General features: G+C 48.4%; 1 protein-coding gene across 1 annotated transcript in view; it reads right to left on the bottom strand.

The window, feature by feature from the left end:
* Window positions 1-18,027, bottom strand: part of LOC149860946 (NACHT, LRR and PYD domains-containing protein 12-like) — a 39,327-nt gene extending 21,300 nt beyond the window's left edge. The window contains exons 1-6 of the mRNA XM_090053617.1: window positions 17,883-18,027; window positions 17,076-17,380; window positions 11,788-11,826; window positions 8,528-10,271; window positions 5,924-6,001; window positions 702-875 (exon numbers count right to left, since the gene is read on the bottom strand). Of these exons, the coding sequence (XP_089909743.1) occupies window positions 702-875; window positions 5,924-6,001; window positions 8,528-10,271; window positions 11,788-11,826; window positions 17,076-17,358 (2,318 nt within the window). The 5' untranslated portion in view covers window positions 17,359-17,380; window positions 17,883-18,027. The remainder of the gene's footprint in view (window positions 1-701; window positions 876-5,923; window positions 6,002-8,527; window positions 10,272-11,787; window positions 11,827-17,075; window positions 17,381-17,882) is intronic.
* Between the last annotated feature and the right edge of the window lie 669 nt (window positions 18,028-18,696).

Genomic DNA, 18,696 nt, shown 5'->3' with positions numbered 1-18,696 from the left:
AAGAGCATGGGAACCTTTGGGATTCGGGCCGTACATAGAGGTATCGCTAAACACAGGCTCTTCTCCTGGGGCACATCAGGAGTACATGTGCACAGCAGGAGTAGGGTCCAGGTGGGCCCCAGTGAGAACTTGGGGGGCTGCTGTGAACCCAGGCAGCTGTTGGAGTGAACCAAAAGCCACAGACAAACACCCTGAACCTTTTACTACTCCAATGCAACCCTGCCAGTGTAGCAGTGGGGGAAGGATGAGGGCCGTTCTTTGGGCTGCACTGCCAACCTAGTGCACAGGTGAAACAGAAGGTAAAGGGACCTGCCTGCTTGTACCACTACGCAGGTGCCCATAGTTTGTGGCTGGGACCTCCGAGTCCTTTCCACAGTGGCTTCAGTCCTAGTTCATCCTCCAGTCACTGGTTTGTCACTAAAACTAAACCCTGTGCTCTGCCCCTTTCCCTCCTCTGTTATTGGGCTCCATCACAGGTGCCTGGGGTGGGCCTGACTTTAAACAGTGCGCCGTTCCAGTCCAGGCAGGTGCGTACACGTTGTGAGCCAGTATGCGGGGGCTGGAGGGACAGTGAGCTCTCAGCACCTCCCTGTTGCTGTGAAGAGCAGGTATCAGCCACCAGCCCCTTGCTGCCTTCTGCCCCTCCAGCACGTTTTACAGAGGCCTTGGGGAGTGCCCAGGGGAAGCCACGTGCTCCTTACCGCAGCGTCTGCAACTTGCAGCTGGGATGTCTCAGTCCCTCGGACAGCAGCCGCACGCCGCCAGACCCCAGACCACCATTACCACTTAGGTCCAGGTGCGTCAGACTGTGGCTGGTGCTGAGAACAGCGGCAAGATCCCTACAGCAGGCAGCTGTGAGACGGCAGTGTGTCAGCCTGCAGGACAGAGAAGCAGAGGAGAGAGATCAGAGCATGAATGGGGTCCGGGGCAGTGCTCTGACAGGCGGCCCTGCCCACCAGTCCTTCCCTGATGGATCAGCAGGGACAATGGGACACAAGTCCTGTGTCCTGCCTTGCCTCAAGATCCACCCCTTGGCTAAGGAAAAAACAGTAAGTCCTGCTCAGCCCCAATGTCTGTGCTGCACTTGTGTCCAATCAGCTCTGAGAAAGGCCACCCTCAACCCTCTGCCAACCAATAAGGAATGGGAGGGCGGGACAAGCACTTCCTATATAAGCCCCATTCCTGGACCTTCCCTCTAGCCAGCTGCAAGGCAACAGTGGCAGGAGGCTGCTCTGTGTGGAGAGGAGACCCTGAGACATCATTGCCCTTGGGAGCGGGTCCCCTGGGCTTGCTCCCAAGCTCCCCTGGGGCGATAATAAATAGAGGATTTATTTATTTTCTGGAACCCTCCTGCTGTGTCTGGGCTCCCAGGGGAGGTGCGCACAAGACTGAGGCACTGGGGCGTTACGAGCACGTGGATCTCAAGGCCCTCTCCCGACACTGCTCTCTGCCTTTTTTCCCCGTGGCCTCACAGGACTCATGACATGACTCAGCCATGATGGGCCTGAGTAGTATAAAAGAATACCTGTTTGTCAGCGTAAAAGGTGCCCACCCCTGGCTGCCATCTTGGATCCACCATCTTGCATGTCCTGGCCCTGGATGTCCTGCCCCTCTTCCCCCTATATTGTGTGTGATGTCAGAATCCCCACCTCCATACAAACAGTCACATGACTCGTGACATCAGAAACTCCATCCCTGCTCTGATCACATGATGTATGATATCACAAACCCTGCCCATGCCCCTGATTACATGATATATGACAGCAGAGACCCCACCTCCTGCCTCGGTCACATGGCACATAACATCAGAAACTCCCCACCCCCACACCATGTTGGTCCCAGAATTCCCTGTGCCCATAACATGATCTGTGACATCAGAAAGGCCACCAATTCAGGCCCCAAAGCCTGGCCCTCATGCTTCAAGTCCTGCCCTAGACCACATGGTACAGGCACAACCTATCAAGTCCCATCAAGTTCCAAAGCCCAACCCTCATGGTGCACAGTATCATCCTAGACCATGTGGCACAGGCACAGCTTATCAGGTAGCGGTGGGGTTGTAACCACTCTAACAACCCACCTCACCACCCTCAACTAATCAGTGGGGGTTTCAGAGGCCTCAGGCCTCCTCAAGAATGATGCTGAACCAACTAGTGCAAATAGTGGTTAAAACTATGAAACTATAAATAGGTGGGTGGGTTCTAGGCTGCAAGCCCCCAGTCTATCTGCTTTCCAAAGAAGACTACCTGTTTGTTTGAGACCATGCTAAGGCAGATAGGGGCAGATACAGATTCTTTCGCTACACCGGTAAGACCCCTCATCCTCATTTACCACCAAGACTTGTCAGATGCCTGTAACCATACCATAGCAGTAGTTTTGAGGAGGAGGGGGAGATTAAAGAGAGTGGTGCCCTAGCTCAGAGACTCCCTTGACACCTGTCATCTGGCAGGCAGATGAGAAGCTGTCTGCCTGGGAGGAGTCTGATGCAGCCCCACAGCCCTCCCAGGGGTTCAACCCCCGGCTCTGCACCTCAGATGAGAGGCACCTGTCACTGCCGCAAGTGACACTTTTGCTTCTCAACAACTTGAGGTGCCGTTTCCCAGAAACCCCTGCACCTATCTGCTTGGAACTTGGCAGGCTTCATGCCCTCAGAAGGGGATACCATCCCTGCAAGATTCATCCAAATCAGGCTAGAAATGACAAAGTTATAGGCTGTTCTGTGCTTCCCCATTATAGCCTATGGGCAAAACGTCGTAAGAGCAAAACAGTTTCAATGAAACAAAACAGAATGGCTCTTCCGAAACGAAACAAAACCTGAATCAAAACACTGTCCCATCACAATGTCAAAGCAGAAAGGTGCTGTTTCGCACAGCCCTCCCGTACAGCATGAGGGGTGCGCTTTGGGGTTCAACGGGAACACTTTTGATGTCACAGGCTGTGCGATGGGCATCATCACACACCATGTGATGGGGCAGGGAATTCTGGAACCAAAGGGGCAGTCTGGGCGTGGGGAGTTTTTGATGTCACACGCCATGTGAGTGAAGCAGGAGGCAGGGTTTCTGATGTCACGCATCATGTGATTGAAGGCAGGGGTGGGGTGTCTGATGTCACGCATCATGTGACAGGGTGCGTGGAGTTTGGGTTTCTGACACACCATATAAGGGGAACCGAGGCTGTTCCCTTCCCATATAAAGGAGGAGGGGTGGGATTTCAGTTCCAAGGTGGCAGATCCAAAATGGCAGCAGGGGGTGGGGCACCTGTCAAGTTGACAAGCAGGTGTTCCTTTACATGCCTGGCCTGACCTTGCTCTGCCTGTTTCCCACTCAGCAGCACCCTCAGACATACTCCAGACTTGGAAATTACCCAGTACAGGGCTTCTGGGCTCATCCCTTGGAGAACTTTTTTTTTAGACTCTGCCTCTCAGGAGTCCAGGAGCAGCTGAAGTGAATGGACCTAGCACAGCCTCACCGATGCCCTTCATGGATGTGAATGTTCCTGCAGGCCTGGGTGGGATGGAGCCAGGTCAGGCCAACAGGAGGTCTCTTGGCTAACTAAGCATGAGCTACTCACATCCACAACCCCTGCCAAGTCCTTGTCGTTCCCCTGAGATGGACAGGGCAGTTCAAAGCAAACAAATAGCCATGGCTATCCTCATGGAAAATGGTGTTTTGTGAGTGTGAATAGACATCCAGCTACATATGTACATCTGTACACTTAAATGTGTGCACGTGTGTATGTGGTGTTGGGTTTCGGGGGGGAAGGAGTGGGGGGGTTGGAACGTGATTTTTAGCAATGCTAATTACCCTTTCATTTGCATTTGATATTTTTTCAGGAGAATCCCAAGATGCTACATAAATTATAGTGTTTTAGAGGATTCTATACAATTGTATGTATAGTTCTTGCCTTTATTAATTCATTATTAATTAATTATTACTACTTAATTATTAATTATTTCTTAATGATGTGGACATTGGTATCAGAAGCGGACTGGCCAAGTTCACCGACGACACCAAACTTTGGGGTAAAGCATCCACACCTGAGGACAGGAGGGCGATCCAAGCTGACCTGGACAAGCTCAGCAAATGGGCAGATGAGAACCTGATGGTGCTTAACACCGAAAAATGCCAGGTTCTCCACCTTGGGAGGAAAAACCTGCAGCATCCTTATAGGCTCGGCAGTGCTACGCTGGTTAGCACTATGGACAAAAAGGACTTGAGGGTCATGATTGACCACAAGATGAACATGAGCCTTCAATGTGATGCTGCAGCTAGTAAAGTGAGCAAAACACTAGCTTGCATCCATAGATGCTTCTCAGGCAAATCTCGGGACGTTGTTCTTCCCTTGGATGTGGAGAAGCTTGAGACAGTCCAGAGGAGAGCCACATGCACGATCAGAGGTCAGGAAAATAGACTTTATGATGAGAGGCTGAGAGTCATGGGACTCTTTAGCCTGGAACAGCACCGGCTCAGGGTGATCTGGTGGCTGCCTATAAGTTTATCAGGGTGACCATCAGGATCTGGGGGAACGTTTGTTCACCAGAGCGCCCCAAGGGATGACAAGATCAAACGGTCACAAACTTCTCTGTGACCGTTTCAGGCTGGACATAAGGAAGAACTTCTTTACTATCCAAGCCCCCAAGGTCTGGAATAGACTGCCGCCAGAGGTGGTTCAAGCACCCACTTTGAACGCCTTCAAGGGAAATTTGGATGTTTATCTTGCTGGGATCCTATGACCCCAGCTGACTTCCTGCCCCTGGGGAAGATGATCCTCCGGGGTCCCTTCCAGCCTGAATGTCTATGAAATCTATGAAATGTATGAGTCCTGATATGGTTGGGAAAGGCAGAGCAGAGACACCACAGAGACCCACCATAGGTCCCCTCCTGTCCTCTGGATCGGGCCTGCAGCTGGTGTGTGGGGGAACTGCTGGAAATGGGAACTGTGCTCTCCAGAAAATGCTGCCTATCACTGTGTACATTTTTCATTAAGACATTTCTTGACTAGTTGCGAAGAGGGGCTGAACTCAGCAGGTGCCAGAGTTGGTCCTCTGAGCTGTCAAATCTGCTATGCACTTGCGGCAAGGCCAATGCTCCCTAGTGCAGGCCATCTCAGAGAAGGGGGTCCTACCAAACAGTTGTTCACCCCAATCCCACAAGAAGAGTATGGGTGCAAATCTCTGGAAAGTGGAGCAGTGCATGCTCCACAGCAATAATGCAGCTGTAAAAGCCCTTGTCAGAAGGGACCAAATTAAGCCCTGACCTGGTTACATTAGATTCAAGCACCAAATCACCCTTCTGCTAAAGGTCTTCCCAATAGCAATAGCTGAGGCAGCAAGAGGCATGGAGAGCTAAGAGTGGAAGGAGAAAAAAGCAAAGCAAAAATGGAAAAGGTGACTGGCACAGAAAGAATAGAGGGAAAACTAATCCCCTCCTCACCTCCTGCCTCACCATTAAGTGAGCATGAACGAGATGAAACGTGGACACCTGAATGTGAATTACAGATGTGCGTATGATTTACACGCCATGGTGACAGATCTTAAACATAGGTATTTTTGCTAGCCTTATGCAGCCATACTGGATCCTCCAAGTATCCCACTGGCCACACTGTTCTCTTTTCTCACTCCAGCTCATCTGATTTGATTGAGTTAAGCATCATGGCCAGGCCAGGCAGACATAAACTGCCCACACACACATTGCAGCTGTTCCTCAGCTAGTATAAATCGTTACAGGGCCACTGAAGCCAGGGAGACAACTTATTCGAGATGAGAATCTGCCCCATTGACTGAGCATACAAACACAGTCCTAAGAGGTAAGACAATTTGCTCCCCTTGTTACACCAGCCCTGGGCCAGGCTGATTCCTGCTCTGCTGTAGGACTCCTGTGGTAACATTAGGGAGCATGGGGCTTTTAAAAAGAACAAAGTTTCTTACCATAGTTTTTTCACTTTACAACGTGGGTCTTTCAGTGCTTGACACAGCAGGCAAATAGACGAGTGAGTCTCCTGTTTCCTACAAAGAGAGAACAGAACCGTTTGGATTTTCTACCAACAGACTTCAGCTCATTTCTTCAGTTTTCCAAACCCATCTTGGATGGTGCGATCATACCTTACACATAAGCTATTCTACCGTTTCAATCTACTGCACATCATTTAAAGCAAAATGTATCTAGCACCAGAAGATGCACTTATCGTCAAGTGGAGCAGGTTGTACTAAGTGTGACCTAGCTGTTTATTCTCTGAAGTGAACGTGTGGTAGTATTCAAATGCAGTTCTCAGCACTCACCCAAAATAATATATTTATAAGTATTTATAAGTATTTGTTTAAGTTATAATGTAAATAATCTAAAATATGTTCAGTTATAATGTAAAGCCTTGGGCTTTTTGACTGTCTATACCTAGCCCTTGTGTTACAGAGCCCAGGGAGAGAACTCAGAGGATGTTACATTGCTTAACAGAAAGCTGACATAGGCAGGGACCATCGTGCTCAGAAAAATGTGTGTGTCGGGGGGAATCCCAAGAAAAAGTGTTTTGATTATTTTCTTTTGAACTGAGAACACAGGTACATGTAACTCCATGTCCTGCATTCAAAGGAAAAGGGGAAAGAGTATTTCTGCAGGGCCTATCCAGACTGATTCACCCCCTGCCCCTCCCTCAGCATTCAGAGGCGTGGGAACAACTAATTTGGAGTTTGCACCCCTAACTGCAATGCATAGCGCCCACTGAGGGACATACCCTGCATGGATTTGTCAAATCCTGCTCTGTGCATGAAATTCATAGGAGGAAATATTATTTTAAACATTAAAACCTTTTCAAACAATGGGATGTGTACCTTCTAAAAGGAGAAACATTTCCTCCAAGCAGGTGATGCAGGTAAAGGGACAGCAGTTTAACTAAACCTTTTATGCAGGAAAACAGTATGGCTATCAGGAAATTATATATATGTTTTGTTCCAGCATGCATGTGGTTAATGCATATTGTAATTTTAACTGAAAAGCATGTACAGTCTTTGTATCACCTGGAAGACTCCAGGAGTGAACTTCTGATCTCCTGGCCCTGGTTCCCAGCTTGGGCATGCGTAGTTGTGCTAATATCCAGGACTGGAAAGTTGTGCGTCTGTTTTGGGATAAAGGTGAGCAGCAAGGCGTGACTGACAGCTAATGTATCTTGTGCGAGAGATGAGTCTGAGCGATGCAACTGGTTTGGACATCACGAACAGCAAGCGGCAGGATCTGTGCCCCAGAGGACCGGGTGTTGAGAATGGGGTGATTGTGGCATGTCAAAATCAAGGACTCTGGCACTGGTGTGCGTGTGTGTGACGATCTGTCTGTGACATGTGACACGTGTGAGGCTTTTGTGGGGTGCGGTGGGGTGTGTAAGGTATTGTTGTGTGGTGTCTTGCATTATGACAAGGAGTTTTTGTGGTGAGCACTGTGGTTCGTGAAGGTGGTTTTATTGGGGAACTGGATTCCACCTTGCGATTGGAGGTAGATCGTGAGCATGAGTAAGGCTGGGCGCTCATCCCATGCAAGGAGCGAGACACCATCCACGACAGCCCAGTGCCCTGCACTGGTTTCCTGAATCACTTCCTGATGACACCTGACTCGGATAGGTTTCCTCTCAACTTCAGCTACTGAATTGACTTCTCTTTCACTTCCTGGTCATCATTTCAATATTGGTAAAGCATATATTGTCTTTGGGTGTTTCCTGTGTTTGTATTTGTTAAAGCGTTGTTGCTGTGGCTGCCCCTTACTTCCGTAAATATTCCCTGTTGTCTTATCAATAGATCTTGTGCATAGTTTTAATTTTCAAATCTGATTCCTTGTGTGTATCACTAATAACCACGCCAGTAAAACTCAGGGCCGGCGTGTCTACCTCTCAGTGCACAGTGAACCTGTGCTGAGACCGAGCCCAACACTGACCTGACACTACTTGCTCACCAGCCCAATGGGCTCTTTTCTCAAATGTATTTGTTCCCGATAGCTAGTTACACGGATCTGCATAGATCTATCTAGATACATATCTATATATCTAGACAGACAGAGACATCAATAGTGAGATAGACAGTACGCATAGCCATTTTAGCGAACTTTTAAAAAAGGGCATTGGTGCCTGCCTTTTTTGCCTCAAAATCACTGCAGTTCTGCTATTACCACACTCCAGCACACCCCATGATTCTGGTGAGACAGCAAGTTTGGAAACATATTGCTTTAATGCCTGTTAGAGATACAAATGAAATCATATGTTATATAAAAGAGTTTTCTTGCATATTAGTGGGTTTAAATTGAATTAAATTCTTATTCCTCAAATTGCTGTTTCCCAGGTTTGGGGCAGAGGTACCACATCCTTTTGAAATCTTAATCCTTAACCGTGGTCATTTTTTACAATAGCCCATTTTAAAGCTAAGAATTCCTGCAAGGGGGAAGGGGTGGGAGTGGGGAGAAGGGGAGAATGGGGAGGGGGAAGACAAGGCTTCAGAGATTATCTCAGTTAAAAAAAAATTAAGTATAAATGTTTTAGAAGCCCAGGTAATACTTACAGAGGTGGCTGCTTTTGGGATCTTGAAACATCTTCATTTAGGGCTTCATATCTGAATTCACAGGATTCTAGGAGAAGTGATTCTAAGTTTTGGCAGTCTTTTAAGCAAAATGAAAGTACCTCTTGATCCATTTGGGTAAATCTATGGAAACTTAAATTCACAGCTGTTAAATGGCTCAGTGTACTTTGCACAAAATGTTCGTCTTGAATTTCATACAAACAGTGAAATTCCTCAAGCTGATAAAGCGCTTCAGCCTTAGGTGCAAAACCTGACCTCTGCCCATGAGATCCCAAAGACAACGGAGATGTTTTGGGCTTTGTTTTAAACCATTTCAGTAATTCTGCTTTAATTTTCAATGACATTTTGCATCTCAGTTTTTTCTCAATGTCTTTCATTCTCTCTTCATTTAAGAGACCAAACAGAAATCGCACTGTTAACATTAAATGATTCCTAGATTTCCCATAGTCGGCTAACAAAGCTGTCAAAGCTGTTATGTCATTCCCCGAGCCTTCGCCTACTGCCACTGCATCTTCTTCCAGAGCATAAAACAGAGCTGCAAAAAACTCTTGAAAAGACAAGTGGACGAAGCTGTAGAGACATTCGCAGTCAGTGCTTCTTTGAAAGAGGTTCTCATTCAGAAAGAGGGAGTCACCTGTGTCTAAGCCGTGCTTCTGGAGTTCCTCTGCCCCAAACAGGATTTTCTGCCTGCAGACCCCATCTGCAGCCAAGGAGCAAAGTCCTTTCAAGTTAGTTTGCAGGAGTTGCTTTGACTTGCTTCTTGGATCCTTCAGCAAATTGTACAGGTAGAGCAGGTACACTCCTGTGACTGTTGTCGAAGTCTGTGCAAGATCTTCGCCTTCATCCATCTGCTGCTTTATGACAGTGCAGACAATCCAACAGACAATGGGGACAAAGCACATGGTGAAGAGCATTTCATTTTCTTTTACAAAATTAAAGGCTTTCCTTGCTTTCCCTTTATTCCCAAAATATTTGTCAAAGTATTCTCTCCTCTCGGTTTCTGAAAACCCCAGGATTTCAGCGTAGCGTTCATTGTGCAAGCACTGCCTGAGCTCCTCCACAGCAGCTGGTCTTGTAGTAATGAGTAAGGAGCATTTCTCAAGGACTTTTTTCCGGACTAAACTGCTCAGCACGATTTCCATTGGTTTCTTCTCCCAGGGATCAGAGCACAGATTCTCTTCCGGCTGATCCAAGGAAAACCTCAGTTCATCAAAGCCATCGATTATGAACAGGAGTCTCTCTGGATTCCCCAACATTGCTTCAACCGGTGCATGTTGATCAGGACAGTTCCTTAGGATCAGATTTGCCACGCTTCCCTGCTCAGTGTCAAAGTTAACTTCTCTGCAGTTTATGTAGAAAACATAATCAAATGCCCTGTTGTACAGCTTTCCAGCCGCCCAGTCAAACATGATCTTTCTTGCTGTCAGTGTTTTCCCAATCCCTGCGGCTCCCAGCAGCACAGCAATTTGCTGTGTTTTCCCATTCTCATCAGCTGCAAATAAGTCATTGATGGTGATGAATCTCTTTTGCTCAGACATGATTTCTGCATGTCTCTGTCCTGAGGCCATTATTTCATGTTCTCTTTCCTTTCTGGCACGTGTTTCCTTCACAATAATCAGCTTTGTGTATCTGCTGTTCAGCTTTATATTCTCACCAAGAAGAGAGTTCCTGTCTTTTATTACTTTGTACGTGTCCCGTATGTGTTCAGTGTATTTCTCCCTGTAGCCTGGGTTAGAGATACGAAGCATTAGATATCCAGAGGTTGAAGTGCATTAGTATTGCAATAAAGCTATGTCAACAAGAATAAATAGTGTCTTTATTAATTGTAGTGTACATTTCCTCATGTAGTGTCCCCCAATAAGTCACAGGTCGATAGACCTTCTGCAATCAAAATATAGGCCCTGTAGTCCTCCCTGATATCAATAGTCTGATTGGAATTAGGATCCAGGTAAAAAAGGTTAATTTGAAATCTCTGGCCACTTCCAGATGAGTATGGATGTGCGCATACCTGTCTGCAGTCACACACCACACATTCAGGTGTTCCCTGGGCTGCTACTTTGTAGCATGAGGGCAGAGGTTGGCCTCAGAAGATCCCGGGGTCCAAAAAACCCATGCAAAGAAAACCTCAGCAGTGTAAGTAGTGGCAGTGTGCATCGCCCAAAACCGGAGCCTGGCTGGTTGGACCCAGGCTTTGACTGCCAGCCAGGCTCCTAGCTTCAGGAACACAGTGGCTGCAGCTCCCCAGGCCCCCAGGAATCCCGGTAAGGCTGCTGGAGCCAGCACAGTTGCTGGCCCCAGTCTCTTCTACCCCACCCAGGGTGACCTGTCACATGCCAGAGTGCACGTGGCACAGGCATTCCCCAGGGACAAGCAGCAGTTGCATAAGGTGTGCTACTGCTGCTTATCCCTAAGGAACCAAATGTCCATGCTTGTCTGAATGCAGCCTCTGTGTGCATATTCAGCAGTCACCTCTAGGGCGAAAGCAGCCAATGCAGGGCACAGCAGCAGTACATAACACTTCATATTGGGGCCACCAACCTTTAGAAGCCAAGGCCAGAACAACCTGGCCTCAATCCAGACAGCTTGAGTGGTGCATCAGCAGTGTGGGCAGGGGGGAGAGGCGAGCACAGGGATTTGCCTGGATCTGCACTGGGTCACGGAGCTGCTGTCACTTCTCCCCATCCTCCACATGCCTACCCCCGGTGTAGGTGCAGCTTCCAGTCAGTGAGGAACTGAGCCAGGGCTGGGGAGCTGGAAGCTGTGTCTGCGCTGTTGCCTTTTCTCACCACGCACCAGCTGCAATGCAAGCACAGCTGGAAGTTGCCCAGCCCTAGTTCAGTTCCTCGCTGGCTAGAAGCTGAGTCTGCCCTGCATCCATGGGAGTCAGGGAGGAAGTGGCGATGATGCTACCCTACCCCAGCAGCACTCCTCACTGCTCACCCCAGCATGGGCATGGGCAGAGGCAAAGCCCTCCAGCTCCATGGGCCACAGCCAATGGCTCCACAGGCCATATCTAGCTCATGGAACATATGCTGCTGGAACATAACAAAATTGTGATATTTCGGGGAATTGACTGAAAATGGAGGAGGCCTGATTCATGCTATCTCAGAACGCATCCATTTGCATGTAGACAACCCTGCTTCTTGGTTCTGAAAAGACCATGTTCAGAGTGTGCTACTTGCTACTCCCACTAACTAGTAACTGGCAATCGGAGGTAACAGTTCTGATGGGATGTCACATACCTTTTGCTGGTGTTCCATTGGTTTGACTGGGGCCCAAAGCTGGAAAAGAAATGGTATGTGAATATAAGAGTTACAGAACTGAAGAGAGAGTGTTGCCTAATGGGGGGAAGTGAGAAAAGCATTTCATTCAGGGTTCTCTACAGTAAGAAAAAAGCCTATAGCTCAGGGAAGCAGAGATTTCCTTGGAGGTGGGTTGTCAATGCCTCTGGTTTTACCATGGTGGGCCCTGGTGTGAAAAAATCCTCTCTCTGTCTCCTGGTCTGAGACAGCCTCAGCCCAGCCCCCCTCCACTTGTTTCTTCTAGCTGCATGACTTAAGTCCACCTAGTCACCTGGGCAACTGTCCTTGGACATCCACGTGACTGGGGCTAGAGACACTCCTGAAAGCGAGGGGAACTCACTTTTCCTTTGTTCTGCAAGAGGCATTTTGGGAAGAGGACTGTCAGTCATTGTGAGGCACTGAAACAAGCAGTAAGCCTCCAGAGCTTCACTGGTCTCTGGATGAACATGTGAGTAACTTACCTGAAATTTAGCCTGTAACTCAGGATTAAGTGAACTAGATGTGTACCAAAAGGGCCAACAAACCCTTTCTGTTTTGCTCAAGTAGGTTTTCTTTCAATTTTCCATTATTTTGTTTCCCTTTCTCTACCTCTCCCTCTTGGATCAATAAAGCTATCTGTTATAGCACGCCTTGCTATAAATGCTTATGAGGGTGAGACTAGCCTTTATAGCCCACTTTGCTTGGCTGGCTAAGGTGGGCATGGCTTTCTACATTCCTCCTGTACAGGAGGCTACTTGTGAATCCTTCAGACTAAAATAAGCACCCCAAAATAGCATAGTGGGCTAAGTGCCCCCACGGTCTGCAGGGTCTGCATACCCTGGGCTGCACAGAGCCCTAACAAAGACCAAGGCCCGGGTGGTGGTGGTGGTGGTTACTCCAGGCTTGCAGGTGTGCTCCAGGAAGAGGTTTGGCCCAATGTAGGTGCCCCAGGGGAGACACCCAAAGCATGGTTCTTGGTTGGGCACAGTGAGATGGATGGCTCAGCACAAGAGTGCCAAGTGGCCCATAACACCTGCCACTAACAAGCAGCTCTGTTCCAACAGGTAGGGTCAGATTCCCACAAGAGCTGAGCAATGAGGGGCTGTTGAAATCCAGCCCTTGTTTAAGCAATTTGATCAGAGCCAAGTAGCTTTGAAAATCTGGCCTCATAGGCATGTCTCACTGCCCACTCTCCCTGCTGTATTGTGCCCATAAGATTCACATGAAAGCCCCAAGTTAAACAGAGCATTGGTAACACTGGCCAGCTATTTGAGGTTGGATTTGGTGCTGTTTGAGTGCTGAACAAAACTAAGTTATCACTGTGCAGCACTGCCAAACTCAGGCACCCTCTCCTTGACCAGTGGTTCTTGCCCTCACTCCCCTGCAGTAACTGGCATTGTCATAGCCACTGGGGCTGGAAGGGACTTCGTGCGATCATTGGGTCCAGCCCCTTGCCCAAAGGGCAGGAAGTCAGCTGGGGCCCAGCAAAATAATCATCCAAATGCTTCTTGAACGTGTCCAGAGTAGTTGCTTGCACCACTTCTGTGTGGTGGGGGAGACAGGGAGTCTATTTCAGACTCTGGAGACTCGGACAGTAAAGAAGTGTTTGCTTATGTCCAGTCTAAAATGGTCTTCCAGCAGTTTGTGATCAGTTGAACTTGTATTCCCTTGAGGTACCCTGGTGGCACCCCGGCTCAGAATGCCCCAGACTCTTTGCCCACCTGAGGCAGCAGCACCCCTTCCCCTCCTCTCCAGCTCACCATCAGAAGCCCCTGGCCCAACGAACGTGCCCCACAATGCACCTCAACACGATGTTCCTACAATGACTTCTGCCTTTTCTTCCCTGCTGGTGTCGCTGTCTCGCCTGCCTGAACACCCTCCCTGGCCCCCCATTACACACAGATCCCCTCCCCAACTCTTGCTTTTAGAGCACTTGCCACTCCCAACCACCTAGCTTCATTTCCTCCTGCTATTAAATCCCTTTCCAGCTGGGGAATGTGAATAAAGCCCTGTTCTTTCTTGGCAAGGTCTTGTCATGTGGCTGTCATCTCCTACATATGGGAGATGAGGAAGTACGGTATAAGGGGAGGAAATGGAGAAAGCACTTTTGTACATGATACTAGGTTTCATGGAGCTGAAGATACTCTGTAGTGATTTTATTAAAATGACTGTAACAAATAGTATGAAATTAATTAGATGAAATTTAACAAGGATAACTGCAAAGTTCTGCACTTATGATGGAAAAATTGCATGCATAAACACAGACTGGGGGATGATTGCAGTACCTCAGCGAAGAACCTGGGCGTTACAATGAACTAGAAGCTAAATATTAGCCAAGAGTATGCACTTGTGGGGGTGTGCAAAGAGCAGAAACAATAAAAGCAGCATTCTGAATTATACTAAAAGGAAGTGTAACATTGTAATCAAGGGAAGTGGTCCTTCCACTCTATTCCACGCTGGTGAGGCCTCACCTGAAGTGCTGTGTCCAGTTTTGGGCCCCACACTTTAAGAATTATAAAAATCACAGAAAATTACAGTTGGAAGAGACCCTTGGAGGTCATCTAGTCCAACCCCCTGCTCAGAGCAGGTCCATCCAACCACATCATCCCAACCATATCATCCCAACCAAAGCTTTGTCTGGAAGACCCAACACCCACAACTTCTCTGGGTAACCTGTTCCAGTGCTTTACAATCTTCCTAGTGAGAATGATTTTCGTCACACCTAACCTAAGTTTCCCTTGCTGCAACTTGAACCCGTTGCTTCTTGTTCTGTCATCTGCCACTGAGCACAGTCTAGCTCCATTCTCTTTGAAACCACCCTTCAGGGAGTTGAAGGTTGCTATTAAATCCCCATAAGCCTTCTCTTTTCTAGACAAATTACCCAGTTCTCTCAGACTCTTGGCATAAGTCATGTGCTCACTGGCATTGCATAGGGGGTGCACATGCACCCGCTGAGCATGACGGTGCACCCCCTATAAAAAGGTGCCGCAGGCAGTGCTGGCGGTGCCTGGGGACAGTCACTGCTTACTGCTGCCACACTCCCTCCCCTATTGCCAGTGCCTCCATGCTGCCACAGCCACCAAGGGCACACGTCATTCATGCGTGTGCCCAGGCCTATAGTCATTATGCAATTTGTCCATATCCCTTCTGTAGTGGGGGGCCCAAAACTGGCCACTGTACTGTAGATGTAGCCTCACCAGTGCTGAATAGAGGAGAATAATCACTTCCCTTAATCTGCTGGCAGTGCTACTGATAATGTAACCCAGTATGCTGTTTGCCTTCTTCTCAACAAGGGCACACTGTTGGCTCATATTACGCTTATTGTCCACTGGCCCCCCATTCACTTGTGTATGTCCAGTTTTCTAAATAGTCCCTAACCTCTTCTTTCACCACTGTTGGCTGCTTACCTCCTTCCCAAACTGCTGCAGAATCAGTAGTCTGGGAGCTGACCCTGCTGAGGTGAAAAGCAGATTGAGTACTTCAGCATTTTCCACATCCTCTGTCACTAGGCTGCCTCCCCCATTCAATAACAGACCCACATTTTCCCTGGTCTTCCCTGTCTTGCTGGCATACTTGTAGAAGAGGGCCAATGTGGTCCCTATCTTCAAAAAGGGAAAAAAAGAGGACCCGGGAAATTACAGGCCAGTTAGTCTTACCTCAATCCCGGGTAAGCTCTTTGAAAAAATTATCCTGGCACACATCCAGGAGGGCCTTGCGGGGGAATGCATGCTCAGGGGCAACCAACATGGGTTCATCAGTGGCAGGTCTTGCCAGACCAACCTGGTGGCCTTTTACGATCAGGTCACCAAATCATTAGACGCAGGGGTTGCTGTGGATGTAGTCTTCCTGACTTCCAGAAGGCTTTCAACACTGTCTCTCACCCTGTCCTCATCAAAAAGCTGGGAGACTGTGGTGTCGATGCCCACACGGTCAAATGGGTCGCCAACTGGTTGGAGGGCCGCACCCAGAGGGTGGTAGTGGATGGGTTCTTCTCGACCTGGAAGGACGTGGGCAGTGGGGTCCCCCAGGGCTCGGTCCTCGGGCCCGCACTGTTCAACTTCTAAATAAATAAGCTGTAGAATCTGCATCCCTGGAAATCTTAAACAGCTGGTTGGGCAGCAACTTTATTGACGTGGTTTAATCAAAAATAACCTGCTTTGGGCAGGGCACTGGACTAAATGACCTCATTAGATTCATTCCAGCCCTACATTCCTATGATTCTTGTGTAACAGAAGAGAAAGCTCAGTATTTGCTAAAATAATTGAATCATTCATTATTTCCTTTTTTTTCATAATACCATGGCACTCAATTCCTTTCTAAGGTGAAACTACATCCTGTCGCTTTCCCTTCGCAGCAGATTTCTTAGACATCTTTGACTGCTGTCATCATCTCCCCTGCAGACTTCTCAAATTCTGCTGTCCCCACCTGGAGACGGAGTGACCCACACTACCCACAGGGCAAAGTAACATGGATTTATGCAATGGTGTCGATGTAGAGTGTTCTCCCTGTCATTCAGTGGCCTGTTCCTTATAAGACATCTTTGATTGTACTCATCAAAGACCTGACGCACCAGAGGTTTCTTCTGAGCTGTTCACTCAGTTTTTATACTTGATTTAAAACTTTGAAAGCAGGGGGCCAAGCATACAATCAGTGGGGCAGATGAATCCTAAAGATAAACTGGGTTGACCCCTACCATGATGTCAGACTGTCAAGAATCCGCACTTTCATTGTACATAAATCTCTAGCTCAGTTACTCTGAGGATTATTCCCCAATTCACAAGAGTTACTGCCCACCAATGTGGGAGCAGTTTATTAGACTTAGAGGATTCTTGGTTCTGCTAGGTTAGAGCAGCGTCAGGACTTCAGTAATGTGCACCCTCTCAGTTTCAGTCTCACGTAACGTTTAAGCACCTGGGGTGAAATCCAGTTTTTCCTCCTCTGTGACACTCCCTATATCCTCCACCACACTTTTCACTGCTGATTCCACCAAACTGCAGACAACCACAGTTACAAAGTTAGAGGCTGCATTTACTCCCCTTGGGCCAGCAGAGGAGCAATAGAGAAGTGGGATACGTCAGAAAATCTGACCCACGCTGGCCTGCTCTGCTGTGAGTATCTTGGATGTCCTGCTAGGATCTAGAGTTTCCTTTTTTGCCATCAGCCTCTTGTTTCTCTTTCTGTTTATGTAGTCGCTGCTCTGGGGGTCAGTCCTGGGCAAGACTCACAACCATTACATCCAGGTTTCTTACCTTTCTGTCTTTCCTCTTGCAGTCGGGCAGCGGCGTCCCTGAGATTGACCCGAGTGAAAACTTCTATGATTACATCTACTGCAGCATCTGCCCCATAGAAATCCATGAGGAGGTTCTTGGTGTCTATCCTGTCGGCGTTCTCCAGCCGCCCTCGACGGATCCTGCCCTTTCCCCTAAACTCAGAATGTGACAATTCATCCTTAACCCTTTTGAAGTCTTCTTGCAAAAGGTCTTCAAGGGCTTGTAAGAGCAGGTTACTGAGTCTGCTGCTTTGGTTTCCCATCACTTTGTTCCAGGAAATGAATCTAAAAGAAAATGCAAAAATTAAATCCAGGTCTGGTGAACAGCTTCTCAAACCAAACTTTGTTTGTGGAGCACTAGGAAACTCTTTGCATTTCTCTGTCAGGCTCTAAATAACCACTCCACTGAGGGACCCTCTCCCATTGCATAATGTGATAATTTCCTAGCATGACTTCTGCATTATACACTTCATGAAACTGTTCATTTCTCATTTCCTGGGTTCCTATGCTGACTGCCCTAGCTTCCAGCAAAGGACATTTTTGTTGAGAACATGATTTAAGGAAGGAGCATTCCTCACCTCCCTACATCAGCAAAGTGACCCACATGCAACAGCACTCCGGTACTTCCCCATTTCTTTTCCTCCCCCATGGTCTTCCTTGACACATCCTCCTTGCTCAATAGCATAAGGAATACACCCCCTGCACGCATCTCTCAGGCTGCCTTTTCTTCTCAGTTATCAATAACCCTCCCCTCATCACAGCAGCGGTTCTGGGCAAAAAGACTCACCAATCAAACACAATCTTCAACAACAGCTCAGTGTCCAGAGTCCCTCAAGGCACCAGTGGGTAGCAATTCTTCCTCTGGGAGATCAGTGGAGAGTGGCACAATTTCTCATGGGCGTCCAGCACTGGAGATCCCGTGGCCTGTACTCCATGTTGAGAGCAGTGTCAGGAGAAGGCTGATCCCTGATGGGACAATGCAGCATATGGCCTGAATCCTGTGCTCTGACTCGTGTCCTTCATTTAGGCTACATCAGGGTGGGCAAAATACATCATTGGGCAGGGGAATGCAAGGAGCAGATCACAAATCTATCCCAGGCCCCAGCCGTGCACTATCACCACCCCAAGATCCCAGCCCTGGCTTTGCCTGCTCGTCCCACTCCTGGACACAGCTCTCTGCTTTCCTGTGGCTCCCTCCCACCCACTCAGCTGTGTGCTCTGCTTGTGTGGGTCCCAGCTAGTCTGCATGAAGACCCTGGGATTGTGGGGATGTGACAGCATGGGGCCAGGGCCTGGGGCAGAACTGCAATGTGCCCCCTGTATGCCACTGCCTGCAGAACATGCAGAGAGTGTAATGTGACTCTGGCTCTGGCCATAGCCCAGCACTGCCATGGCCCTGCCATCCCAGCCTTGTCCACACCCACCCTTCGTGCTCTCAGGTGCTGTTCTCTGATTATGTGCAACCCCATCCTAGTGCCAGGCCCAGCCTGGTGCAGAGCCACTTATGGCATTTTGGTGATCTCTTGGGGTATGTAGAGGTACTGACTCAGCCTGGGACAGCTCACTAAAACCCCCTAAGTGGCCCTCTGCCCCAAAATAAT

The sequence above is a fragment of the Crocodylus siamensis genome, chromosome 6 (assembly GCF_052110815.1).
Source record: "Crocodylus siamensis isolate JL-2025a chromosome 6, ASM5211081v1, whole genome shotgun sequence".
Lineage (NCBI taxonomy): Eukaryota > Metazoa > Chordata > Crocodylia > Crocodylidae > Crocodylus > Crocodylus siamensis.
This window is presented reverse-complemented; position numbering and strand designations above follow the sequence as displayed.